The sequence below is a fragment of the Hippocampus guttulatus genome, chromosome 22 (genome assembly GCF_054856545.1).
Source record: "Hippocampus guttulatus isolate MCC_2025c chromosome 22, RoL_Hgut_1.0, whole genome shotgun sequence".
Classification (NCBI taxonomy): Eukaryota; Metazoa; Chordata; class Actinopteri; order Syngnathiformes; family Syngnathidae; genus Hippocampus; species Hippocampus guttulatus.
In genome coordinates this window covers 5,125,067-5,151,476 of record NC_141282.1, presented here as the reverse complement: position 1 = coordinate 5,151,476, position 26,410 = coordinate 5,125,067, and the positions used below count along the sequence as shown (strand labels likewise).

General features: G+C 44.9%; 1 protein-coding gene across 2 annotated transcripts in view; it reads right to left on the bottom strand.

Moving 5' to 3' along the window:
• Nucleotides 1–1,984: 1,984 nt before the first annotated feature.
• The window catches only part of LOC147186189 (voltage-dependent calcium channel subunit alpha-2/delta-1-like), a 33,043-nt gene continuing 8,617 nt past the window's right edge, over nucleotides 1,985–26,410 (bottom strand). Inside the window, exons 4-39 of one of the 2 annotated variants that reach the window (XM_086103184.1) lie at nucleotides 25,112–25,171; nucleotides 24,695–24,730; nucleotides 24,130–24,253; nucleotides 21,942–22,073; nucleotides 21,571–21,640; nucleotides 21,440–21,490; nucleotides 20,915–21,014; nucleotides 19,406–19,564; nucleotides 18,895–18,999; nucleotides 18,743–18,821; nucleotides 18,639–18,688; nucleotides 18,439–18,528; nucleotides 17,497–17,559; nucleotides 16,821–16,904; nucleotides 16,452–16,526; nucleotides 16,273–16,344; nucleotides 16,125–16,196; nucleotides 15,995–16,056; nucleotides 15,773–15,849; nucleotides 12,573–12,633; nucleotides 12,367–12,473; nucleotides 10,465–10,549; nucleotides 10,332–10,394; nucleotides 9,699–9,811; nucleotides 9,544–9,615; nucleotides 9,158–9,225; nucleotides 9,042–9,080; nucleotides 8,883–8,954; nucleotides 7,949–8,101; nucleotides 6,435–6,487; nucleotides 6,247–6,302; nucleotides 6,036–6,162; nucleotides 5,424–5,536; nucleotides 5,251–5,333; nucleotides 4,412–4,500; nucleotides 1,985–3,823 (exon numbers count right to left, since the gene is read on the bottom strand). In XM_086103184.1, coding sequence (XP_085959310.1) covers nucleotides 3,787–3,823; nucleotides 4,412–4,500; nucleotides 5,251–5,333; nucleotides 5,424–5,536; nucleotides 6,036–6,162; nucleotides 6,247–6,302; nucleotides 6,435–6,487; nucleotides 7,949–8,101; nucleotides 8,883–8,954; nucleotides 9,042–9,080; nucleotides 9,158–9,225; nucleotides 9,544–9,615; nucleotides 9,699–9,811; nucleotides 10,332–10,394; nucleotides 10,465–10,549; nucleotides 12,367–12,473; nucleotides 12,573–12,633; nucleotides 15,773–15,849; nucleotides 15,995–16,056; nucleotides 16,125–16,196; nucleotides 16,273–16,344; nucleotides 16,452–16,526; nucleotides 16,821–16,904; nucleotides 17,497–17,559; nucleotides 18,439–18,528; nucleotides 18,639–18,688; nucleotides 18,743–18,821; nucleotides 18,895–18,999; nucleotides 19,406–19,564; nucleotides 20,915–21,014; nucleotides 21,440–21,490; nucleotides 21,571–21,640; nucleotides 21,942–22,073; nucleotides 24,130–24,253; nucleotides 24,695–24,730; nucleotides 25,112–25,171 — 2,952 coding nt within the window. In that variant the 3' untranslated portion in view covers nucleotides 1,985–3,786. The remainder of the gene's footprint in view (nucleotides 3,824–4,411; nucleotides 4,501–5,250; nucleotides 5,334–5,423; nucleotides 5,537–6,035; nucleotides 6,163–6,246; nucleotides 6,303–6,434; nucleotides 6,488–7,948; nucleotides 8,102–8,882; nucleotides 8,955–9,041; nucleotides 9,081–9,157; nucleotides 9,226–9,543; nucleotides 9,616–9,698; nucleotides 9,812–10,331; nucleotides 10,395–10,464; nucleotides 10,550–12,366; nucleotides 12,474–12,572; nucleotides 12,634–15,772; nucleotides 15,850–15,994; nucleotides 16,057–16,124; nucleotides 16,197–16,272; nucleotides 16,345–16,451; nucleotides 16,527–16,820; nucleotides 16,905–17,496; nucleotides 17,560–18,438; nucleotides 18,529–18,638; nucleotides 18,689–18,742; nucleotides 18,822–18,894; nucleotides 19,000–19,405; nucleotides 19,565–20,914; nucleotides 21,015–21,439; nucleotides 21,491–21,570; nucleotides 21,641–21,941; nucleotides 22,074–24,129; nucleotides 24,254–24,694; nucleotides 24,731–25,111; nucleotides 25,172–26,410) is intronic. The other variant, XM_086103185.1, reaches the window with a different exon arrangement.

Here is a 26,410-nt window from a genome sequence, read left to right as displayed (position 1 = left end):
GTTGTTTGGAAAAAAAAATGAAAGCAATACTGCCAAGAGAAATCATTAAAAGGTATTATTTTGGTCATAGCAAGGCTACAGACTTCATTTCAGCCAACAGAAAAATGATCCAGATTAATCCTTTTGGTTCCGAATGGCAATTAAAACGCAATTGATTTGTATTGAGGTCACACCGAAAGGGTTCAAACCAAATCCAAATTTTTAAGCAATGACCCCCCCCCCCCCTCCACACACACACACATACACACAAGTGACCTGTACTCCAGGATCAAAAGATAAGCACTTGGTCAGTTTGTCGAATGAAAGCAACAAAACCAAATCTAAACCAAATTGTCAGGGGCTGGCTCATAAAATGGATGTAAGGATTTAAGAAAACAATTTAAAGGTTCTTCCAAAGTTCATACAAAAATTAAAGGCCCCATAAATGTAAGACAAATCTCTTCAAAGTTTAAAAAAAATGAATCTGGATTCAAATGTTTTAATTCAGATCAAAATCCAAGAATTCACTTTTGGTTTTGACAAAGCAACACATCAAATTGAATCCAACTAAACGAAAAAAGACAAAATCCCGATTAAGATTAAAGGTGCTCCCTTCATCCTTGTTTGAAAAAGAAACTACACAAACCAAATTGAATCCTATTTTAAACCTCATGTTACAAAAAAAAAGATCTAAATGTAAATCAAGATCAGAATCAACTCGTCCTTGATTCATACCAAAGTGACGCGCCAGATTTCTACCAAACCTCTTCAAGTATACAAAAATTATTCTAATCTGAATTCTGTTCACATCTCACACTCCGAAAGTGATCGGGATCCGGATGACGAATGCAGCTGATACAAGCTATTCAGTTTAGTCCAGGCCTTTTCTGTTGCGCGTGTAAAAATATGTTTGGGCACGACAGGATTTTCATCACATGGAACGATTACGCAGCATGCAAAAATAAACACGGCGCTCATAATGAGAGCACGGCTAACGCAATGGCTTACATAATCAACCTTTCAAATTTACTGAAGGAGACGTTCCCTGCGGGACGCCGGGCCTGATATCAATCAGAGGCCGACTTGGGATAACAAACCCAAGCACAACGCCGGCGACCTCTCGGCGTAAACTGAGCGAGGAGTCTCTGTTGCCAGACGCAAAATCCAGAGCTGCGACCCTCGGGCCCACCCCAGGCAGGAAATACAGCATGTGCTGTTGACATCGCAACTCATCCGCGGAAGACGAGGAATAACACTTGAGGAAAAGTCAGAAAATACGTCCAAGAGGAGCGTGGAAGGAAGGAAAAAGTGGGGCCAGTAAATCTTTCCGTCTTCATTATTGGGCTCGATCAGGGGTGGGCCATGTACAACTTGCATTTGGTAAAGTCCAACGTAAAATTCAACAAACACATAAAACATGAGGAGGAACTTTTATAAAAATGCCTTTTTTTTTTAAAACCTAAAAAAGCCGGAAAGAATACACATGATGTCGCACTAGCTATCGTCAGGAATGGCTGAATAAAACACGCCGTTAAGTCGTGATGATGTCAATCCACAATGATTGGTCTCCAAGTGGTCATTCACCAGCTGCTACCAAGACAAAAAAAAAAAGGCTACTATTTCATTATAAGACGTGGTAATTGGCCACTTTTAAAATGTCCCCGCTGATTGTATTTTTTTTTCTCCTCGCAGCGTGTCGCTCCATTTTTAACGTGTGCCATAAAAGCGTAAACTGACACTTTGTTTTTTGTTTTTTTGGGGGGGTGGGGGAAGGGGGGGGCACAGCTGCAGTCGCATGCCAAGTGGACGTCGCTAACGATTAGCATCCATCGCAGCTCGATCGCCGAGCCCGAGGTGACACCGGCGTAAATTTATGGAGCCTTTTGTGAGCAAAATCTAACCTGGCGTCGTCGTTGACGTTGGCCGACCGTCAATAGTGCATTCATGTGATCTGTTGGGGTGTGGGGGGCGGGGGGGGGAATAAGAACTCCATATAGGCAGCAGATTGTTATCATAAAATTTTATTTTGAATATTTGCACATGGATGAACATACGTTTTGATCAGAACTTTTGTACAAATCTTTTTTTTTCCTCCCCCCCACATCAGTGTAACTTTTTAAAGTACAATCGAGGGAGATTAAGATGATGTCCACATAATTGACAGTATTTAAAAAATGTATTTTTTTTCCAGTTTTCGGTCACTTTAGATGGACCTTTCAGAAAATGTATCGCATGCAGTTGGTTTGTTTTTTTTCGATTGTTGATAAAGTGTACAACAAAATGGCATGTGGGTTTGCCACTATCGCGGTGAAACAATTTTTAAAATACCCGTGTACATGTGGACCGTCTTAAAAAAAACAAACGGCCCTTGTTGGGCTCGATGCTAACACGCAACACACACATAGGTAACACAAACGCACACCAATGCCGTACGATTTCTGCGACCTGCACGGAATCGGAAACACTTCATTTCCCGTGTTGATTATTCCCGAGGGGACAGCATTGCATTTTTGTACTTTTAACTTAAAAACCGTTTCAGGGTTTGTTTGTTTTTTTAAATTCACGCTGTCGAGACCGCTTTGTCAGTGCGAAAAATCGTGATCTGAATCGTAATGCAAAAGACGGCGGATGCTGTCTCCTCAAGGGAAGACAAAGGCAGTAACAGCTGATCATCGCGCGATACTTGACGTCAACTTGCATAAATTACGTATTCAGAAAAGGAGACAATTCATTTTTATGGCACTTGTTTTTTTTTTTTTTGGTTTTGTTTTGGTTTTTTTCCTCCCCTTGTTAGTAAATGACAACCACGTGTGAGTTCCACTAAGAGCGCGATTTTTTGGCTGAATTATAAAGTGCAACCATTGCGAGAGTGACGGTGGCGTTTCTCGACTTTGAAGCAGAAGAAAAAGGAAAAAAAAAAACCAGACAAGTGTGAAGGTGTCACAACACATTTTGAGGCTTTATATCTCAAATCATTGGTTTTAGGGCGCAGTGGACCATAAAACCACCAAATGTTCACTTTGTAACGCAGCTTAACACTTTCCAAAATCGGACCTTGAGCGCAGAACGACCACAATAAATAAAAAGCTCCCTTTGCATCCGAATTGTTGTCAGTCCTGCAAAGTTGTAAGCAAAGAAAGGATGGTAACGTGGACTTCAGTAGCTGTACGCACAAAGTGCAGATATAGTAGTCTCGAACCTCCAATAAATAGTCCAATAAACAAGCTAGCATCGGAATCACATACATGGCACTAGAGAGTTTTCAGTCTGGGTCGTACTGATTGGTTGACGCGCACGCATGGCAGTTTTCGATCCAAGAATTCCAGACAGGAGGAGGCTGAGGATTCGGTTTGGACGAAGAGCACAAAGTAAACAAGTTCCAGAGACAGTGGCAGGAGCGGGGAAGAATCCAGACCAAAAAAAAAAAAAAATGTTATCTGCACCCCGGCGGAGGCGTACCGGGAGCAAAAGTTTGTGGTGACGGTTTTTTTTTTTTCTTCCTTGCACTGAATTGAAAACAAACTGCCTGCTCGCTTCTGGCAGTTTTGAATTAAAGTCCGATAAGGCAGCCCCACTTCAGGAAAACGATGGTGCCACCAAATAAAGTCCTCTTTGGGTAGGGACCATCCGAGGGCTCTTCGGTTAAAAATGTTGAAGCTCTTCTCGTTTGTCATTCCGGAGGCATGCTGGTAGAGAAATGGCGGTGGGGCAAAGGGACAGGTCATGACGGGACGGTGCGAAGTCCGGAACCGCACAGTACCCAGAGAAATACCATCTGAAGGGCCAAGGTGAGCCAGAGTGAGGGACTCAAGCCGGACGCCCCGCCACAATCAGGGTCCTCCTCCTGGAGTTCCGACAAGGGGCGCAACGTCAGCGCGGGTTAGCGACGTTAGCTCAGTCAGCTGACTTTGGGGGTTACTTTCCCCCCCGCCCAATCTCACCACGACAAAGGCCGGACTCCGGCTAAGATTTTGGATGACGCAAATGATTCATAGATGTCTTTTTGGTTCTTTTTTTTTTTTTTTTAATCAAATTGTGTTTTTAGTTTAGCCAGTCGGCTGACCTTGTCATCATGACAAAACCGATTGTCACCATTTGGTGGGTAAAAAAAAAAAAAAAGTATTTTGTGTGATTCAAAGTTTTCATTCATCGCGTCTCAGATACAACAGCACTGGCAATTGTTCCAATGCACCCAAGTGCATCGGAGGATTACAATACACGGGAAAACATGCTGGCTAGTTCAAAGCCGGGCAAGAAGATGGGGAAAACATCAGCGGGGAAGGCAAGGGAAGTGAAAACAGATGCCGGTGGAACATGCGTGCGGGTGACAGGTGCGGAGCGACACAAAACATAAACCAAAAAAATAGTGGAAAAAGCGGACAAGATATACGATTTGAGGTGAAAAAATGACAGCCAGAAGAGACGGACTGACCCGGCGAAGCACACGAACAGTGGCGGCAGTAACACGAGCAGCGAGGACACTGAGGGGGAGCCGGCGCTACGCCGGCACAGGGCCTCGTCCTAAGCGGCAGGCCAATCACAGAGCAGAGAACGAGACAGTACATCGTGCACCAAAAAGCGCTCGGAGGAAAATGTGATTAGTGGGAAGCAACGCAGGTTAATAGTAATAATAATAATAAAATATGACATGCAAGCGCACGTTTAGCTGAGCTAGTCCAATGTGGCGGGAAATAATAATAATCTAATAAAAAAATGCTCAAGTGAAACCACTGCTCATTTCTGAGGACATACGTACCAGTTGAGCAAACTAGCAAAAACCAGCTAGCAAGAGTTCGGATGAATAATTTGTCACTGTTAACGCTAACCACGTTATCGGTCAATGTTTGGACTCTTCGTTCAGCGACAATACTAAAATAAAAATTGACAACACTAGAGCAGTAAACGTGACAGCATGATCACAACATTTGACGTTGCGGGGCTACACTGCTTTACGAGCATGTTCATATTTAGCGTGGTTGTAAAATTAGCATAGCTAGCAATGTGAAAAATTCATTCATGTAACATTATTGAAGCTGCAAAAAGTAACAAAAAAATCCCGACTTTGGACGTAATATAGAATAAAATCAATCAAAGGCATTTTATTTGTGGTCAAATTAAGCGTGATTGTAAAGATAAGAAACCATGTTAGCTAACAAACAATCCTGGCGCAAACAAAGCTGGAAGGCATTTCGGATGCAAATCAAGCATCAAACTGCAAACAAGCCAAGCTGTTTGTTTGGAAAGCAACATCCGAGGAGCGATAAGACTTACGTGTTCGTTATTATCGAAGCACACCGCAGGTCCTTTCCTGTAGCGAGGATTCTGAGCTAGCTCGCAGGGATCAGGGCCGTTGGCTAAAAAGAGCCGAGTCAGGAAGTTCAACCAAACTCTGGGATTTATACTCGTTTCATGGGATATGTTATTCAAAGTAAGCGGATGGATACACTGCTGTTCATCCTGCACGAGCGCCTTGGTGTCGCAGGACGAGCAGGTGAGCTTGGCGTCGGCAATGATGAAAACCAGGTTCGTGTTGGGAAGCTTCTCGGCGTGGTACAGTCTGAAAGTGAACAGCGCACAAGACGGAACATGAGGAAATACCGCCGGGGCAAAAATCCGGATTTATATGTGAAGCTTAGCTTATTGCCAAATCTTAAACAGGAACAAAAATCGGAATTAGTAACGAATCATACAGTCATGAGAAATAGATGCTTTTTTTTTTTAATGGCTTTCCGTCCCAAAGGAACAAAAACTCAAATCTCTCCAAATTCCCATGTCAGGGGTGCACAAATGATTTTTTCTGCCTTTTTTTATGGCGCTCGTTAAGGGGGAACGTGTGCGGCTAATGCGCAGGAATGCCACGCCGCATGCAGGGCAGGCACTCCATTAGACGGCACGAGGGGGCCTTAAAATGGCGCATGCACACGCAAAGGGGCCGGGGGGCTGCCGACGTGCCAGGACGGTGGTCCGCTCACAAGTGACTTGACTTCACCTTCAAGGCATGTGATTTTTACAAGCGAAGCCTCGTTGGGGACTGTTTAAGGTGGAATTTTTCTTACCTGGAGCAATTTCCGCAGTCGACCGTTCCTTTGAAGGAAAGGTCGCCCGTCTCAAAGTAGTACTGCGTTTGCTCTGTGATGCACACCTCTTGATGCACGATGTCGGACATGTCCTCCTCCATGTCGGCTGTGGCCCAAGTTGTTTGTTTGTTTTTTCGTTCAGGCAATAGACCTGACATGAATTGAAGGCGGACTCGGGAAAAAAATTCACCTGCGTGGAGGAAATTCGGGAATGTGACGCTGACCAGCAACTGGTGCAGGATCGACCTGAGAGCAGATAAAGTTGAAGTAAAAATTGACGCAAAAATCAGCCGATTCGGATTCAAAAACGTGTTCCCTTTAATATCTGTTCTATTAACGATGTTTAAAAAAGGCACGGTCCGGATAAAAAGGACTCACCAGGCTGCAGTAGTGGCCCACCAGCCTACGTTCAAAATATCCGCGACGGACGGCTGGGAAGGGGGAAGCAGCAAACGCAGCAGTGAAAGTTCATACAAAAAAGAAACAGATAAGAAAAACCAACAACATGAGGTTTGAATCAAGGGCCTGTTAGCCATGTTGTTTGGATTACAGCTAGCATGCGAGGACCTCGTTGTGGCCAATCAGTCACGTAGCTTTCAGACATGTCCAGTCACACAGCGAGTAAAATGTGTCTTTGATCACACGTACGATACGTGAATGCTCCTACGCATTTGTGGGCCGTGTTGGGAATTTTGAAGATGCTTGACAATTGTAGCGTACGGCGCAGACCGCTTAATGCGTTGGCCTTTAATGTCAGTGAAACTTTTGCAGGCAGTTACGTTGGTTTTTTTCCTCCACATTCTTTTTTATAAATGTGACAAGAATTTTAATATTAACAGAAAAAAATAATACGGAACTCAGTGGAGGATGCTAACGATGGGCAAAGTAACATTTTAAGACCAAATATTTTTTACACAATAAGTTACGTGACAAACATAATCAAGTTTTCTTTTTTACGTTAAAAACAAAGTTTTCCATTAACTTCAATTAAAAATATCTAAATGTGAAGAAAAAAAGTCATTTAACTTAATTTAGGTGTTTCAATAAAGTTTTTCGCTCACTAAAACACAATGCAATATTTTTGTGTTAAAAAAAAGTGACAAAAAGGTTGTCATTATGAGAAAAAAATATCTTTTTACATCAAATTTGTATTTTTTTTAACCCAAATGTTGCAAAGAAGTAGTATTTCAACTTTAAAAAGTTGACATGGTTTTTAAGTTATGGAAAAAAAATTAATATTTTTGATCAAGTTGTCAGTTAATCAAAAATGGATCCCACATATAATCAGTTTTGAAAACACATTGCTAAAAAGAAAAATTTATTCCATAAAAAAATAAAAAAAAGAAAATCACCATATTCCAAGAATAAATCAGAGCATAATGGAAAAAAAAAGTTAATCATTAGTAGAAGTCATCAAAGCGCCGACTAAAAATCTGAACTATTTGGACTCCATTCAGGGATGGATATTTTTGCTGTGATGTCACATCCAGCCGAACCCTCCCCAATTTGTGTTTTCTTCTACATGCGCACATTTCCGAGGGGGAATTGGGAGAATTCCCAAGTTGAGCATTTTGGAAAAAAAATAGCAGGGTGATGAAAAACAGCGCTTGCCGCTTGGCGTGTCGGCCGAGCATGCGAGACCACCTAATCCTGTTAGCGTTACGGCAACTCCCACTCCGACGCTTTCGCCGGACCTCTGCTTCCCTTCTCATCTGCGCTGTGACGATTTATAGCTCCCTGGCGTTTTCGCGTGCATGTATGTGCGCGCGCGTGTGTGTGAGCATTTGTTGCTATGATTAAGTAGCATGTCGGGAAATCAGTGCACGTATCAAAACGCGTTGACAAACGCGTGTGTGTGCGAGTACTGACAGGCTCTAACTTATGTGACTCACCACATAAACGGATCGCAGGCCTGCCGCCGCCTTGGTCTCCTTGACGGGATCGCAGAGCGACTGGTAGTCGTAGGACTTCTTGGAGGTGAAGAGCGACGAGTTGACCAGGGTGACCATCAGGATGGGGTCGATCATTCCGAAAAAGCGTCCGATCTGAACGAGCGGGCGTGGTCGGTATGGGGGAGAAAAAAAAACATCAATTAAAAACAAGAGTCAGGTTAATGACACGATGTCATGATCATGTAGACATGTGCAATTTGATGCGAGTTGAATTGTAAGGGGAAAAAAACTGCAACATCGCAAAAATTTTTTAGATTGGTTAAAACGGCGATGCTGATAGTGCGACGTGAAAAGCAAATGCGCGATGGACTTTGGTGTCATCAACGTTAACGTGACCCCGAAATGTCTTTGCCTAAATTGGTCTCAGGTCGCCTCGCACGTGTGCGACACTTCCAATGAATGAACAGTTGCCGCCCTGTTGGCCCACAGACTCCCCGAGGACTACTCGGACCAAAAAAAAAAAAAAAGTGGGGGGAGCGAGTCGCATATAAAGAAGCGGAGAAAAGTACACTAGACGTCCCCGCGAGATATACGACAGAGGGGCACACACGAGGCCTCAACTTTTAGTGCTGCTGCCAAACTTCAGAGGGTGCCTGATTTATCCAGCGCACGCCCGGCGCTGATTAGCCAGCACATGAAAAAACATTTAGGCAAACCGCAGCGGGGGGCCCGGCTCACCTTTTCGCTTTTTAAGAAAAATCAATTGGAGCCGAGTCTGCTTTCGCATGTCAACAAATTAGGCAAATTGTGCTTGGGTGCTTTCGTTTGTTTATTTGTAGATTTTTTTTTTTACTTCTTCTTCATTGGCATGTTTCTCAAGACCTAACAACGTTATACTTGGCATAAGTTTGTGTTTCTAGAGCAAATAGCAGACCTGACTGACGTATTCGTCCCGATTGGACATGACCAAGAAGCCACCGTCGTCCAGAATGACGCAGTCCACGTACTGGAATTAGACAGAGATGCTTGGACACAAAACCTGAAACCAAGATGATTGAAAATGTAATAAGAATAAAATGAAATAAAATGTCACCATATGGTTCCGTTGGCAGCCGCAGATTTCATCTGTGCACTGTGACAAAAAAAACAAACAAAAAATAAGAGCTTAGACTCCCATTTTTGTGTCTTTGTGGTGCAGATGTAACTCACGTTGGTCCTCAGCGTGGTGTTGATGAAGCTCGCCATCCAGGCGCTGACGTCCAACTTGACGCCAACGACTGGGAATCAAAAAAAAAAAAAAAAAAAAACAGAACAAAAACACCCAGACACCCTCCATCAAGTCGGACCTTGGCGTCAACTTTACTCTCTGAACCGAGGAGACGGTAACGTAGGAAAACTTGGCCGTGGATCACAGAGGGAGCGAACAGGTTGATGTGTGGTTTGTGTGCGCGTGTCACAGCAAGTAGACAAAGTGTGTGACGGGCGTCTGTGTCATGCAGCAGGTGACAAGTCGGTTTTAAAATAAGCGTCTTCAAGTGTGAGTGTGTTGACACATCAACTGACAAATTGCAATTTTAAGTCTAGCGTGTTCTTACCCGCCGGCTTGAGGAGCTTGTTGTCGAGCTTGAGGTTGAGAGCTCTGCTCACGAGGACCGAGTCGTCGCTCGCTACCAAACAATTAAAAAATAATAAACGAGGGTTCAATGTATTTGGAGGCAACGATGGTGAAACGGAGTCGCCGCGTACTCACTGTTGTCTTTGAGGTACGGCGTTGGCGTAAAGATGTACAGGTCATTGTCCAAACTTCGCTTGTAGAAGCTCGACTCATACGTCTCCGCCTCTTCCCTCCAATTCAGGCCCGCGCTGCAGTGGGAAGATTTAAGTCGGTCATTTAGCGGTGGAAAAATTGATTGTCTGGTAGTAGATAAATGTTTAGTTGGAGTGCTTATCGGGTTTCCAATTAAACCCCATCCTATATTTATTGACACCATTCTCTTTGGGCATACCTCAGGGATCTGTTTTAGAGCCAAAGTGGTTTTCATTGAGGGCCACTGCTGATGCAAATACGGCATAAAAATAAGCATTTATGCAGACCGGACTTTCTCAATTTGTTTTGGATTCAAAGGGTCACCCTTGGGGATGCGCATTGGAAGAAACAAGTCAAGGTTGTGCGAGTGGAAAATGGACAGGAACAGCAGGGATCCACATCCTATCTGATTACGGAAAAGTCAGGAGATAAGCGATGTAAGGGCCAGCGTACTGAGATGTGATGATTCCAACACTCGGATGGTGGATAATTGATGGTTAACTGTTGGGAAATGTCATTATCCATCACCTACATCGAGTGATGTTTGTTTTTACACTGGAATCAAGCTTCTACTACCTTTTTGGGTAGACTCGGGTAATCCCTCCATCAGTGGCAACAAATCTGGCAGTGACTCCGGGCCTACAAAACACAGTTACACAAATTCCGCAGTGATGACATGACAGCGTGATATTTATTTTTTTTCACTCACTGCAACTTATTCTCCTTCCAGATCTTGATGAGATCTGAAGTGATGCCAGCATCCAAGAGTAATCGGTTCACCAGCTCCACGTTACCTAAAGAGCAAAAACAGCATCAGCCACATCTGCCCGAGCCATTTGCGCCTGTCTGCTGACAGATCAAAAATTTGTCAAACGTAATGTATTTGATTGTCCATCTTTGTGGGGATGGCGGGAGGAAATGTTGTAGTTTTGGTTTTGGGATCCTAATGGCCCGTAACGTAGCGCCTATCTGCAGGAATGTGTTAAATAAATGCATGGTGTATATCGATAGCCAACGTGGAACGAAATATGATGTGTGGAAAAAATTGAGATGGAAAAGCAATAAAATAACGCCAGCAAGAAAAATAAACGTGCGTATATATGATATGGAAAGGGACAGGGAAAAGGCTGGGAATCTTTTTTATATTTACACAGTGTGACTTTCATCGAAAGGACCTCTGATTAGCAGATGACTTAATGGATGGAACAAGCCAAAAACACTGATAGGGTTTACATTTTCTCGACATAAAAAGTTCCGGGTTGTTCAACGTCTACCAATAAAGAAGCCGTGCAGTAATAATTTAACAAGCCGTCACGCGAAAGGGGATCGCGGCGAAACATTTCGCCACAAGAGCGAGCAAGGAGGCTGCCAAGCTGCGGGCGGCCGCTCGCTGTAACAAATTATTTGCCGAGACCTCCGACAAGACCACATGACAAACACAACAGGCGATAAAGGCTGCTTTTTTTTTTCTTTCCCCCATAACCTGCTTTGAAGCCTGCGCTCCAGTCCATAAACATTGGAGTCTCGCTGATCCACCCCCGGCACTTCATGCGAGCCTTATAATGCGGCACACACATCAGAGAACAGCTGCTCTAACACTTTATTCCGAGGCCCTCTGCCACCTCTTCGCCCGCCGTGGTTTTCATTACGGGTCCTTTAGTGAAGCCAGCCCAGGAATTTCTAATGTCCTCTGACTTTTTCGCCACTGCGGTGGCTTAACCTGCCAAAGCGCCCCCCCCCCCCCCCCCCAAGTACCCGCCTGTTAAACTCGCAGCTAATAACGGCGAAAGTAATCACTTAATGGAGTGAGAGGTTTTATTGGCGGCGTGTTTGGGGGGGCCGAGTTGCGACAATGCCGACAAACAAGGCGACGCGGACGCGAGCGGTCATTAATGCCTTGGTCAGATGTCCCGCTAGCCCCTGATTTGGGTTTTACGGCCCCGGCTCGTGCTCTCGCCCTGACGCGTCCTGCTCTTTGTCACAAAACACACAGTAATTGGACCGCGTCGGGCGGTCAGATCGGCGGAGTGCTTGCGCCTCACATCTGAGCCGACGTGCTTCACACATGTGCGCTCAGGCGTGTGATGGTCAGACTTTTGGAGTTAGCTTCAAATGGGCAACATGAGGTGAGGCGGTGGTGTCGGTGGTTCTATTTCACAAAAAGCTTTGCCTGGTCATGCGCAGCCAACCGTACAGCCAGACCACTGGAATATGACGGGCGGTGGTGGTGGTGGTGGGGGTGGGGGGGCTCAGGGGATGGGACCTCGACATGCTCGAAGCAGATGTCTCACCTGCGCAACAAGTTCAGCTTGTAGCGCAATCTTTTGATTGCGAAATGTATCGCGATCAAAAGAACTTATTTTCACAAGCGCTTATAGTTAACTCATTCACTCCCAAAGACGTTTTTAAACGTCTTTTCAGACTTGGTCTGGAATTGGCTGGTACTGAATGAGTTAAAGGGGACCGATCCTGTGTGTCCCGATACTTTTGGAACAGTACGTGGTGGGAACGGAGCGGATTCAGCGCATTTCGCGCTTATTTTTCTCTGGCCACCTGGGACACGACGTTATTGATGGCGCACGTCAGCCCGCGGCCAAGTGTCCAAACTCACACATCGGGTTGTTTGGCGTCTTGGTGTCGATGTAGTTGTTGAACTCCATGAGGAACTCCGTGTTGCTTTTGTCCTTGTCGGGCGGCTTCAGGTCCTTGCAGTACACCCTGCGGAACATCGGCGAGAGTAATTAACGAGACGGAAACCCGAGACGGCGGAGAAATAAATGTCGTGTCAATTAAAAAATGAAACGCGCTCCATCTTACCTTGGCGCGATGAACGTGTAGCCGTATTCATCAAACTTGTCCGCCAGCAGGCTCTCGGAAACTGGTGAAAGGTGTGAAATATTACAAAAGGAGGCCACATTTTTGGTGGAGCTGTCTTTTTTTTGCAGACGCAGCTGGAAAAAAAACGTCCATTCAAATGCAACTAATGAGCAATTTCTGGAGATAATGCATGTGATGCAAGTTCAATGCATTGAACTCTGAACATGGGGATTTTGGTACGGTCGTAAATGTTCCAGAGATGCGTCGAATATTCCGAAGTTGTACTGATTTGAAATTTGATTGTGAACATTTCGGAAAAACGTGGAATCGGTTTAGAAATGTGGAACAGCATGCGTGGCTCTTCATCATTCACGCAATATTGAATGGACGTCTTCCAAGTGGGCCAAACTAAAGTAGTCGATCGATGAAAATGCTGTACTTGCCATCTTTCCCTGCAGTGGAAGGAGAGGAGAGGTGAGGAGAACCGATAGGGAACAGAAAAGAAAATGGTTGAAACCACAGCAGGGTCAAAGGTCACACAATATTTTATTCAAAGAACCAGTCCTGAATAGAAATATTGAAAAGGCATAAAGAAAAAAAAAAAAAGAGGGTCTGGAGTTCTTTAAGCATTTCGTGGCGAGCGGGCGTGCTAGCATTACAATACACGACGCGGAATCGACCGCACGTTCGAGTTCTCATGACGACAGCCAATCTTTTGTCCTCACTGGTTATCGGCGAGTAATTGCAGCCATGTGTCTTTTTTTTTTTTTCGCAGACATCCCGCTCGATCAGGCGTCGCCACGATGGATTGAAGACGAGTGACGGCTGAATACATTTGTACAAGGCGGGGATCTCCACGCCCGGCGCGGACGTAGATTGAGGCATGAGTTCAATTATGTTGTGGGCGAGCCTACTTATTTGCCCTTGAACCGGTCTTCAAATGTGCAGCACAAGATGGACTAGTCCATTGCATGAGAAATTAAGCATTCTGGTTATGTTTTCAGCGCATGGATTGTTGCTTTAGATCAAACAAAACATTGTTTTTGTGTTTTTAAGAGACGTTTGGCACTTGACTGTTGATTTAACGGCAAGTCCATATTTGTGAGGCAGGAGAATGATCTGCCTCACCTTAGTTTTATCTGTACTTTCAGTATGATGGGCAAATGTTGACTGTAGTTTGAGTATCGAAAATGTGTATGCTAATTAAAAGTGTCCGAAAACAATATGTTGAAGACATGAGGAGAGATCGAAAGCGGCACTCGCCAATCACCTCATCTCTTGTAGTGTCACGATTTTACCAACAGATGGCACAGTGGCCTCGCGCTAGCTCTGCTTTTGGTGAGGGATTATTTTTTCCTGAAGCATTTTGGACTTTTGTCTTTCAATTTAGGGTACATGATCTAGATTGTCCCGAATCAATCTTTTGGTGTATTTCCGTTCCGAAAAGACATTCTACGTATCGCAAACATGCTGTTCCCTCCTGCCGCTTCAAGCACCAAAACCACATCTGAGGGCCAGAGGAGCAGGTGGGTTGGGGGCGTTTTAAGACACGCACAGACTCTGTGTGGGCAGCACTCGCATGCGAAGCCAAGCAGATGTCGGCCTCTACTACACGCTGTCATTATTAATCACCGGAAAATGCAATTCAATTAAAATAAAGAAACGGGATGGAGATCAGGAGAATGAATACTTGCCCAGAAATGCTGCAGGCATCCCGACATACCACGGGGTCAGGAGATGAAAAGCAGGTCAGGAAAAGAGGAGGAAAGGAGAGTGGGGAGGGCATATACAACAGGGTTACACAATATTTTATTCCAAGTGAATAAGAATATTGGAGACAAGTGAAAAAAATAAATCACACTGAAAAGCAAGTAAATAACATCCAGATGCAAGAAAAAGGTCCACAGCAGGAGTCCATTTTTACATTGATGTACTCCAGTGAACTCGTTTTTAAACAGTTTGTTCTTTTCTCGATCCAAAATGTACAGACAGTATACTGTCCCCCAAATCAAAGATCAAACATTTATACATAGCTGTAAAGTCCCACCATTTTTATTGATCAAAATGTGGGGGGTGAATGAAAATCTGATTAAATAACCCCAACAAAAAGGTTTGTAATGCCTTTTTTTTGTTTTTAGAAAAATAGCACTTGAATACTGCATTGTGCATGAAAAAACATTCAGTAGTGAAATCACTAAAATGCCGCTCTTCGCAGAGGATAAAGAATCTACGCCCCAGCGTATTATGTTTGTAATATATGGTGTGTTATATTTAGTTTGTCAGTTAACGCCAACTGTACGTGGCAACAAAAAGCTTGAAGCCTCCTTTTTTTGAAGAACTGCTCACTACCTGGCAAACCGCTGCTCGCTGCGAAAGGTGTCGAGTTGTGTGGCGTACAGACTGAAAAGCCGTAGAATTTACAGCGTCCGCTTTTCTCCCTCCAATACATTCCTGCACTGAAGCCGAAGGTGCTAATAAGCAGATTGAGACAAAGCAAATAAGTGATGAAAGGGGAGGAGATGGAATGCTCCCGCGCTGAGACGGATTATCAATGTCGAGCGCGGCTTGAAAGCCCGCTTGCCAGTTGATTTTGGCAACAATCCGACGGGAGTTCTCGGAAAATCCAATGCGATAAAAAGCAAGATTAAACAAGAAGGGTGTGGAAGTACAACACTGAAGCCCTTCTGTTTTGGCTGCTCAGTGTGCGAAGTAGTTGTAAACTAGGGCTGAACGATTTTGAAAAAAGATATATAACCCCCGCCCCCCTCAAAATTGAATTGTTTTTTTTAAGGTCTACTTCCCATGTATTTTTTTAAACAAACAATAAATTAATCTGTATGATAATAAACAATAGCCGTTTATATATACAAATGTTTTGGTCTTGTAGGTTAGAAAGCACACTAATGGGTAACGCCACACAACCTGCGAGCGATTTTCACTGCGCGTACGAAAGAAGATACGCTTGTCTGCAACTTTGAACCCACACCACAAGTTAGCCTGTCCTGCCAACAGCCAAACAAGAGATGACATATACACAGTGCGCGTGGACGTGATGGATAGCGACCATCTTGACTCCGCCGCCTTACATGGCGAGCGTTGGAACGTCGGCGGTTTTTCCGTCGCGGAACACGCCGCCCGCCAGGCGTGTGGAAGCGCTTCGGGCCTGAAGTGTGTTCACGAGTGGAAAATAAGAGACTTACATTTTGCTTGGGTGATGGTATCGCCGATGGTGGCCCTGATGTAATACGAGCTGTAGTCGGGCAGCACCAACGCCAGACTGACACACACAACAATGCTTCATGTTAAAAATACTTCATTTAACATTTACTTTTATATATTTTGTCCTAAGTTGAACACGGGGACTATTTCGTGCACTTTCTGTCTTAAATAAAGGGTGGACATTTGTTCTGCTGGGTTGTTACCTGTAGTCTGTGCCCTTCACTGGCGCAAAGGTGTAGGTCCTCCGGCCCGTATCAATGTAGCGCTATGTGAGCAACACAAGTTAGGAGACTTCGCAGGGGCTGTCATGCAATTCATCATCAAGAAAATGACCTCATCTTTTGATTTGACCAGAGCAGATATGGGGTAAGTCCCTGTGAGGCCATCAATCATCTTCCGCCTGATCTGGAAACGTAAATATGATATGGAAAATGTGCATTTAAAAGCAGCAAGAATGACTGATGCACATGTGATGTGATACCTCCACTTTGATATCATTCTCCAGCTCGGCATCCAGAAAGTCCAATGTCACAGGCTCGTGGAACTCCTCCGTCTGTGCAAAAAAAAGAAAAGTGAATTGACACTGAGCTGTGTCCGAATTCACCGGACACTTCAGGCCAATGGGGGAGGGGGGAGTTCAAACCACAGAAGAGGTCGTACTGGTGGCTGGAGGTTGGGGTGGAGCAGCACGTAGCCATTGGGGTCGATGGCAAAGTAGTAGCCGTTTGGTCCAAACTACACAAGAAAGAAAACACTTTTAATTACAAGACACTCCATTAGGGACTCCTCAGTTCCCAAAAAAATGCAGGAATTTACTATACTAAGTGTCAATCAAAACCAAGCACTGTTATGGTGATTTGAGCAATAGCGGGCAGCCAAAACTGGACAGTGACAGTTTGGGCTAAGACACAGTGGGGGCGCTGCAGGCATATTTGGATTAGAACAGACATTTTTATTTGTTTACCATTTTGTTTGTTGTTATTTTATTATTTAGTGCGTACGATGATCAGTCTTTTTGGACCGTCTTACAGTAAAGCGTGGCGTGAGCCTCTTGATGTCCTCCAGAGAGACGTCGATGGCCATGACGCCCAAGATGAGCTGGTTCTGAGATTTCTGGGCAAAAAGAAAATTGAAAACACAAAATAAACAAGTCAGACCCACAATGCATTGCCGGAGGGGGGCTAATTACGACGCTCCTCCGAGTCCTCCTTTCGAGGAAATGAGCCGCAATTGAAATCTGGAAAGTTTCATTCCCAAAAGCCTAACATGCCGCCATGAGTCAGCGCCGAGGTATTTCCAGCCAAGCGGCGGCGGAAAGCAACCCGGCGCGTAAACTCATCTTGACCCACTTTAGTCGCGCCGTCATTTGTCTCTCACCGAGCCGCGGGTTTTGATCCCCCCCCTCGTCTTGCGCTGCTGACCTTGATCGCGGGAGAAGGCGCGGGGGAGAAGCGAGGAAACGTCAAGGACGAGTTAAAAACATCCCCCCGGAGTCCGAGTATCGCGTGTACTGCATGTAATGAAAGTGACACTCATCCACGAGTGAACGCTTGACAGATGCTGAACGCTTGTGTGAATGTTCAACCCTCAAAATGACCAAAATAAAAATAGAAAAATGCACGACGTATTTTTGACTCCTTACATTCATACAATTTTCAAGCATACAACGAACGTGAACGCTCGTCTCTCAGCGTGTACCACTTACTTTGGATCCCGTGTTGGTCTTGTTGAAAACAGGTAGGGTTCCTGTGATGACGAGTCCCAGCTCCTGTTGGACACGTACAAGTTACACAACACAAATACACACACGCTCGCACACGCAAAAAAATAACAAGTGGTTCTCTGCATGTCGAGTGTTCAAATGTGAAAAATAGAGAGCTGCTTATCACGGTAACGAAGCCCAGAGACATTTTGTGTCAGTGTCTTATCAGTCTAAGGGGATGAGGCGTCCATCTTGGCTCGGCGCGCTCTTATCAGCGCTGTCGCTTTCACCGCGTCAAACGCCGCCGGCTCGCAGCGGCGTGAAAAATGATTTGAATGCGGCGAAACAAAAAGTTCATCCATCAATCGGGTTGCGCAGCCGATTAGCGGCGGGTTGATAGCGAGTTGAGCCTGATAACAAACAGCAAATATTTGCACTTTTCAAAATGGACATTTTGTTTTTCTCTCCAAAATGGTGCCGCCCCGAGCAATCCCCACATCTGTCTTCTGTCTATTCACGGCAACTCTCGTTTATGGCCGATTTCGTGCATGAAGGGCCAATTCAGAAGACAAATGTGGGCAAATAAAATAAAACTAGTAGTAAGTTGCGTAAACGTCCATCACTCTTTTACAGCCGTGACAGCGCATAAAAAAAAATAAATGATGAAATGTTTCAAGTCAATTAAATATGATAAAAAAAAACTAAATACAGATAAACACCAAAAAAGGGAAATAAAATGGAACAATGATACATATTTTTTTTTTAAATATAGTAAAAATGGATAATAATGTAAAATTTAAAAATAATAACAACATTACCTGTAGCCATATCAATTTAAGTACAATGAAATAAAAATAAACAAGTGAATAAAAATTACATAAAAATAATTACAAATATTGCCATTTGACAATATTGCGCATCTTAGTTCGAGAGGGCTGATGTTACCAGTGCATCCTGGTACACGTTGGTCCACTGGACCTGCTTGGCCTTGCGGTCCGCTTTGACCATGGGCCTGCCCAAAACATCCAGATACTCCTGCAAAATAAATCCATACATAAATCAATAAACATAATTTTTGATATGACATGCAGTGGGCCCTAACGGCCACAAAGGGGCCCCATTGACAAGCCTGTGTCTTTCTTTACCTGAGTGTTTAACCGGATGGCCCCAATGGACGGAATCTCGTAGTAGTAACCTGAAAACAAATGAGTGTCAAATTTTGGTCAAAATTCACGTGGTGTAATGATACCTTTGTTCGTGCACGCCATCCACTGAATGGGCCCTTTGTCGTAGTTGTGTTGACCCACTGAGAATGTGAAAATGCGCACCTGTGTGGAGAGAATTTGTGATTTAGAGCAGTTAAAATAACTTTTTTGAAGTGGGGTTTTTGTGGTAACTTACGGCTTGTTTGGGGTTGTACGTCTTGAAAATCTCCTCGGCGCGCTCCTCGCCTCCATCGGTGAAAAGCATGATGATCTTGTTGCAGTTGGCCCGGGACACGTTCATCTGCAAGGAAAGGAAGAGGAAAATATACGTATGCGAGTGCATATTTTGGCCACAAGAGGGAGACAAACACTCAGCAATGCCACTTCAAACCATTTAGTGGAGGATAATGATAACAAATTATTTAGTTACTTTTTTAAGATTATTTTATATCTAACTTGATCGTGCAACGTATAATAAATATTTTTATATCATTACAAAAATAAAACTAAATTAAACAAAAAACGAAATAAAAATCATGCATCCCTCATTAAAATAAAATTGATAATTAAAGCACTGAATTAGACTAAGTTCACCAAACTAAAATTAAAATGTACAAATGCACTCAATAAAAAAATATATGTACTAAATTCAGATACAATTTAATGATCAAAATGTACTACATTAAAACAAAAAAAATTAACAATACCTGTGCGAGCTGTTTGAAGGCCAGCTCGAATCCGCGCCTGTAGTTGGTCGTCCCTTTGGCGGTGATGCCCTGCACGGCGTCCTTGAGGATGCGCTTGTTGCGCACGTTGGCCTGCACCAGGTTCTCAAAGCAGGCGGCGTGCGTGGCCTTGTCGTTGAACTGCCATTCGGGGAGGGGGTTTGGGGGGAATGGGAACACAGGGAGAGGGAATGTGGGATGACGAAGGGGACGCAGAGGAGGACGCACTGACACATATTTGTCGCGGAAATATGTGGCGGGGCTCCATCATGCACGGCGACGTCATATATCCCCCAGTAAGAGCAAATTTATGACACATCGGCGCTGCGGTTGTCATAAAATAAGGTGGTGAGGTGAAGGTTTACAGACCGAAGGAGGCTAGAGGAGCAGAAGGTAGGATAGAGAGAAGAGGAAGGCAAAATAACACAAATATTGATCATGGAACACTCCGAAGATTCAACAGGCAATTCGTGCACGTACAAGCCAGTTCTAAGAGGTTGGGATTTTTCATTGTAGTTCATTTTTTCGTTTAGTTTTTAAAGTAGGTTTGTTCCTTTCTATTAGTTTGTTTAATAGTTTAGTTTTTATTCGTTTTAGTCTTAGGGTTTTTTTTTTTTTAAAGAAGGCGTATTTGTGGAGTGGAAGAAAAAATAAAAATATTTTGTTCATTTTGATATGATTTTTTTTTCTCCTTTTAAATACACACACACACACACCTATTCAATTATGAAGGCTTATGCCGAGTCGAAAAAGAAAAAAAAGCATCAATATTGTGATTGCAGTGCTGACTAATTGCATTAGTTTGCTTTTAGCTGATTTGAAGGCTACACACACAAACACACACACGCACACAAAGAAAACAAAACGCATGGCTCCATCGAGGCAGAGCGAAGGAAATTGTGATCAATGGCTCCTTTGAAGCACGAAAGGAAATAAATGTCATTGGAGTTTCTGCCGGGCGGAGCGACATCGAGAGGATTTATTTGCAGATTTATTATCCCGCGTAATCCCGTTCCATGGATACGCGCCGTATTTTCAAAATCGCATGAAGTGTGTGCCCGCCTCTTGAAATGATGAATATTCCCAGTGTCACTGAACGCATCCGCGCCTGACTTAGCGTGTTTCTTACATTGGAAGCACGCAGCCCGGGCTCATCGATTTGTCAAATGTGTCAGGCGAACGCATAGGTTGGGCCAATTAGACGTTATTATATAACATGTGAACTCGACTCCAAAGCACAATTGCATCGGCAGTTGAATGAAAGCTGCCCCACTTCCCTCACTGAGCCAGGCCCGACCTTTTAAAGCCACACATACGCACACCCAAAGTCACAGATACTACAGCAGAGTATGAGGACCTTCAATGGGAAGGTCAGTAGAATAATCGATTCTAAAAATATTCGGTCGGCAAAGGCTTTGATTGTTTTGCGGGAAAGAAAATCCACAAACCGTTCAGCTGTGAACAAAACGGATGAGGCGTCGCATTACTCACATAGACGACGTTGACGTAATCGTCGTCCGCCAACGTCTCCAGCATCTTGCTGACGGACGTTCGGATCAGCTTCAGGGTCAGGCCCGACACGCTGCCGCTCCTGCGGGCAGTTTGACGACATGCGTTTTAATGCTGACGTAAGGACAGATTGACGGTGGGAAATGTGCTTCGCAGATAATCAAAACTACATACAGAGCAAAAAAAATGGGACTATTTTTTTTTTAATAACGGCAGAAAAGAGGCAAAATAGTGAGGTGAAAAAAAACAGCTTTTTAGTCATACAACGTGCAATTTGCAAAGGAAAAACTGTTTCTTATAGTTTAAGCCTCGGCAGAGGTCTGCACTCCGAATGCTCTCTGTTGCATAAAAATAACCTGGCGTTTTACACGAGGCCATATTTGATTTTTTTCCGACGCGGACTGTAAACGGCCGAGTCGTCCTCTGCGCTCGCCCCCGGCGGGTTGATGCAGGGTCAACGGTCAAAGGGTTTCCAAGCATAAAGCACTTATTCCAGCGTGTACTCACGCATCCACCAGGATCAGCATGTCCTTGGGCGACGCCGCCCCCTGGATGTACCTGCCGGGAAACGGCATGAGAACGGCCCATGAGGTTTTTTTTTGTTTGCAGCATCGCAGCGTGCGTAGATCGGCACCCACCATGGCCGCCTGCGTACGTCGTAGAGGTCGATTTTATTGGCCGATTTGCTGGAGTCGATCCAGGGAGAAGCTGTGTTTTGACAGATATAAAGAGTCATTTCGTTTCAAGCGCGGCCTTGAGGTGCCGCGAAGCCAGCGAGATGACGTCTTTCTTTATTCTTTTGGACATTTGAGGCCACAATTTCAAAGTTACACGCAGCGGCGAGGGGAAAAGTGTCAAATTAGTCAGAAAGTGAATCACTGGCGCCAAAAGTCACAAGACGGAGGCGTGTGCTCATCGCTAACGTGGTGACGCACCGCGCGTACCGTCTTTTAGACGACTTTGCCGCGGTCAAGGTCGCCGAGGCGGCTTCCCGCCGCTATGGGCTCACCTGGGAAATAACGAGCCAACCCGGTGGCGGAACCAAACACCTGCCAGAGGAGCGTGGGGTCTTCTTCTTTGTTTTTCCGGAAAACGTCCTCCAAGGCCTCTGTCCAGTTGAGCTCATTCAAAATGATGGTGGCTGTAAAAGTCACACACAAACACACACGCACACATAGTTGACAAATTCATCCAGTCCAGTTGAAATCATGGTAATATATATAAAAACTAAATCGACAGAAAATGTGACACATGGCAAATTGTCAACAGTCCAAACAAGCTCATTTAAAATAATTGTGGCTGTGATACCCTCACACACACACAGCCATCAAGTTGACACATGGTTAAAAAAATAAAAATAAAAAATAAAAACTCAAGTAAACTTGACAGATGGCTTTGTCGTGAGTCAGCATCCATTGTGGCCGTTTAATTTTTAAAGTATAACATATGCCGGTGACACCTAATAACGCAAATGTAGTCTGCTTCGGCATGCACACACACCAAGCAGCAGCGGGCTATAAACTGCCCCAACACTATCGTCTTTTTTTTTTTCCATCCGAGCCTCCCACTTCTCTCCGTGGGGAATCCTTCTCCTCGCCACCACGTCGCCCTGCAGCTCGGCTGACTTTTCCATGCTTTGTAGGGTAAGAAGACGCCCCAGGCCCCTCCTGCAAGTGCTCCCCGCGGAGCCGAGCGTGGCCCCCCCCTCACCCCCGCTCACAATTTGGACTCTCTCTCACAGCCCCTCTGGAAAAAATGGTGACATCGCCATCAGGCGCAGTCCCAAACAAGATGACAAAAATAACGGAAAACACACCCTAGTGGTGAAGTCAGTGAATTACACTTCAACCAACCCTTCACACTTTTTGATTAAAAATGGTCATAAAGTGTCAATAGAGCATTATCGCGGCAACATCTGTCATCATCACACGCGGTCCACTTCACGGTGGCGGTGGACGCCCGTCCGTCTGCGCATCATGGGCCACCCGACGGCCGGTGACAGCAATTAAGTGGCGGCGAGCCGGGTGGCGAAAAGCAGCCCATCGTCACGTCTGCTCGCTGACAACCACGGTCAGGCGTCACTGTACTTTACGGCGCCGACATCTCTGTGCTAAAAAGACTGTCACATGATCTTAAATCCGGTCAGAAGAAATGTGACTTTGCGGTGGGCCATAAAAAAAAAAAAAAATGGAGTAAAATAAATAATAATTCCAGTGTCCATCGACTGATTAGGTAATCCTGGCGGACACCCAAATCATTTCAAGGACACGCTGCAGACACTGGACAACACAAAATGGACAAAAGTCTTGGGACACAGTTCCACTTCTACACTCTCGGTTGTGAAAAATAAAACAGCACATGGATGAAGTGCCATCAGAATGAAATTTTAAAAGTAAATTATTGGGACACACTTGTCACCTAAAAAAAAAAAAGGGTGCCGATATTTCTGGCCACAGTCACAAATGAAACCGGACACGGCGGATGGGAAAATCTATTTCCAAGCCGCGAGCCGGGTTGCGAGGGGGGGGCAGCTCGGGAATGCACAGCGGCGGGATGGCAGTATCGCGGCACGTCACTGCCGCGCCTCCGCCTCGGCCTGACAGGTGCCACACAGCGTCGGCGCAAACGGGCATCAGATATGTGGCCGGGGGGGGGGGGGGGGGGGTGAGGCCCTCCTTTCGCGCCGCGCGTCCACGCCGATCTGCCTAATGAGCAAAGAGGGCAGAGGACGGGCGCCGTGCGAGGAACATGACACGCACACGCTGTGATTCATGACATGAGAAGGAAGATGGATCATGAGGGAAAATAGAATCCAATCAAGCGCGACTAATGTGGGATAAGAAGGACTATTAGTCGTGGGGGGGTGGGTTAAATTTGCCTCCTCTATTAATAGCCATGATTGGAAAAGTTGATTAGCTGTGGGGAAAAGTGGGGAAAACCATTTGCAAAGAGAAAAAAAAAAAGAAAAGCGACAGCTATGAAGAGTCATTTTGCGTCTTTTGTGACACTGTTGCCATGGAAACGCCAGCTAGCCTCACTATAGTTGCCTGCCCCTGTGTAGCGAATGGTCTTTAAATGAGGTTTGTCAACTCAACGCTTACTTCTAAAGTTGTTTTTTTTTTAAAGCATTTTTTAGTTTTTAAAATTTTCGACAACTATAATAGCCGCGGCCAGCGCGCACACACGGCAACACTTACAGCCCTCGTATATGTCGGTGGGGATGTGGACGGCCGTGGTGTTGTACGAGACCAGACGCTGGAAGTCGGGGTCCACGTGGAAGTCCTCGGGAACGTAACGGTTCTTCTTCTCCGTCTGATTGAGCTGCAATCGAGAAAGACGCGACATTAAAGCGCACGCGTGGACGTTCTTGGCGCTCGCGCGTCGTGACGAGAAGCACGTTCGATTCCCGGCTACCCGAGACTTGCCTTTGCTGGTTGTTTTTAAAATTTCTCTCTAGAATTTGGCCATCAATCTAGACACCAACAATGTTTTTGCTCTTGATGATAGATTATTGTATATGTGTTGAATACAGATTGAATATATTGATGATGAAAGTGAGAGAGAGAGGGAAGGGGGCGTGTTCTGTCAGTCAAATACAGAGTGACAGGAGCGTGCCGAGGGTGCGCGGCGCTTCTTTCCCACCGCGACAGTGCATGGGAACAGGACGCCGATCCCGGTTTATCGGAGGCGACAGATGACGTCTGAGGCCACGGGGGCGAGGCGAGTAGAGTGTGCCACACAATAATACTTCAGCGTACTCACGTCGTCTTTGGCGTTGTAGTAGACGATTTTGTCGGGCTGGGAAAAGACGGCAGACAAGTCGGAAATGAGGGTTCGACCAAAATATGAATTCCCTTTGCAATTGCGGCGCAGAAAATCATACGCGCATGCGGTCGTGACAATTGGAGATAATTGACTTTTAATGGAAAACGCCGGTTTAGCCTGAAGGTGGAATGTTTTTAATGCTAATAAGATAAACGGTGAAGCGGGAGAAGAAATATCATTCGTCACCGGTGAAAGTGGCGGCCAGAAGGCCGGAGGCTGAATAAGTGCATTCATGATTCAAACTAAAACACATGGGGGGGGGGGGGGGGGGGTTCAATAAATAACATCACGAAAATGGCAATGAACACATTCCGCCACCCCGTTTTACAATCATGAAATGAATTCCCGACTCACCTCGCTGTTGACTTGCCATTCGTGATACATTTGGAACGTTTCCGCCTCTGTTGCCAGCCTCTAAAAGAAATAAGAAAAAAAAATCATATAACTGTAAGAATTTGGATGCAGCTGGCCAATGAGTGAAAATTAGGACTCTTCACGCTTGATGCTATAATTAACCCCGCCCTCCCTATGCACCTATTGTACATGCTGCCATATTTGGGCATAATGACTTGGTTAATGGGTTTATAATGCGCCCATCTTTTAATCTGTACCTGGTCCACAAAGGCGGCGTACTATTAATTTCCCACGGGAAGTTCTCAAATCCTGAGCCTACAGGGGACTTGAACGCCACATAAGACTCAAAGGCCATTTGCGAGTGGGAGTGGGCGTAAAAAAAAATAAAAATACTAATAATAAATTGGAAAAGAAGAGGGGGTAAAAATGAAGATGATGAATTATTCAATCAGCCATCGTGTGGAATCTAATAAGACATTCGGATGGATCACGCCGTGCCACTGTGATTCGGCGGACGGCAAACACGAAACCCTTAAGCATTGTTGTGTCCCCCCCCCCGCCACGTTTCCCTCATTCATGAAGCCGGTGTTCCACTTACATGTAAAATTACTCGACTGGTGAATGAGAAAAGTACACAGAAAGAACATAAAACGCCTCCTGTGTGGAAGTTGTGTAATTCATTGGCAGCGGGGCGACATGGTGGCACGTTTAAGTGACGCTCGGGCTAAGTTGGGCACCCGCTCCAAGTCGGCACTGGCACGAGCGCAAAACAACTTTGCCTCTTGGCTACGTTGGGCTCTTTTAATTGTGCTTAAAAATGCTAAGTCGCACTCCTCCGAGGAGACAAGCGAGGCATCGGGGCTAGAAAACACTCCCACACCAAGACATGTGACGGCAAGCTATTGCTGGTTAGCGAGCAGCGATACATGCGATGCACCGACGAGACTTTTCAACACAACCGCCCGAAGTGGCTCGGATCAGCTGGTGAAACGACCCCATTCTAAATCCACGACAAACAGAAAGTGAAGGCATGTCATCATTAATAGGGCTGTGTTCAGAATCGATTATTAATTAGATTAAACTAGGCCATCGATTAATCAAATACAACTTTGACATTTATTGCAAAAAAAATAAACATTGCACAGAGAGTATTCCACGTTGTGCATTTAGAACAAGGACATTATTTTGAATGTCTGCTAGCAAAATGCCAATACATGATGCAAAACGCCATAGAAACAAAGAGTCCTATTTGAGATGTTTTGGTTATTTTTTTTTTTTAACTGCATGGCAGGACTCTAA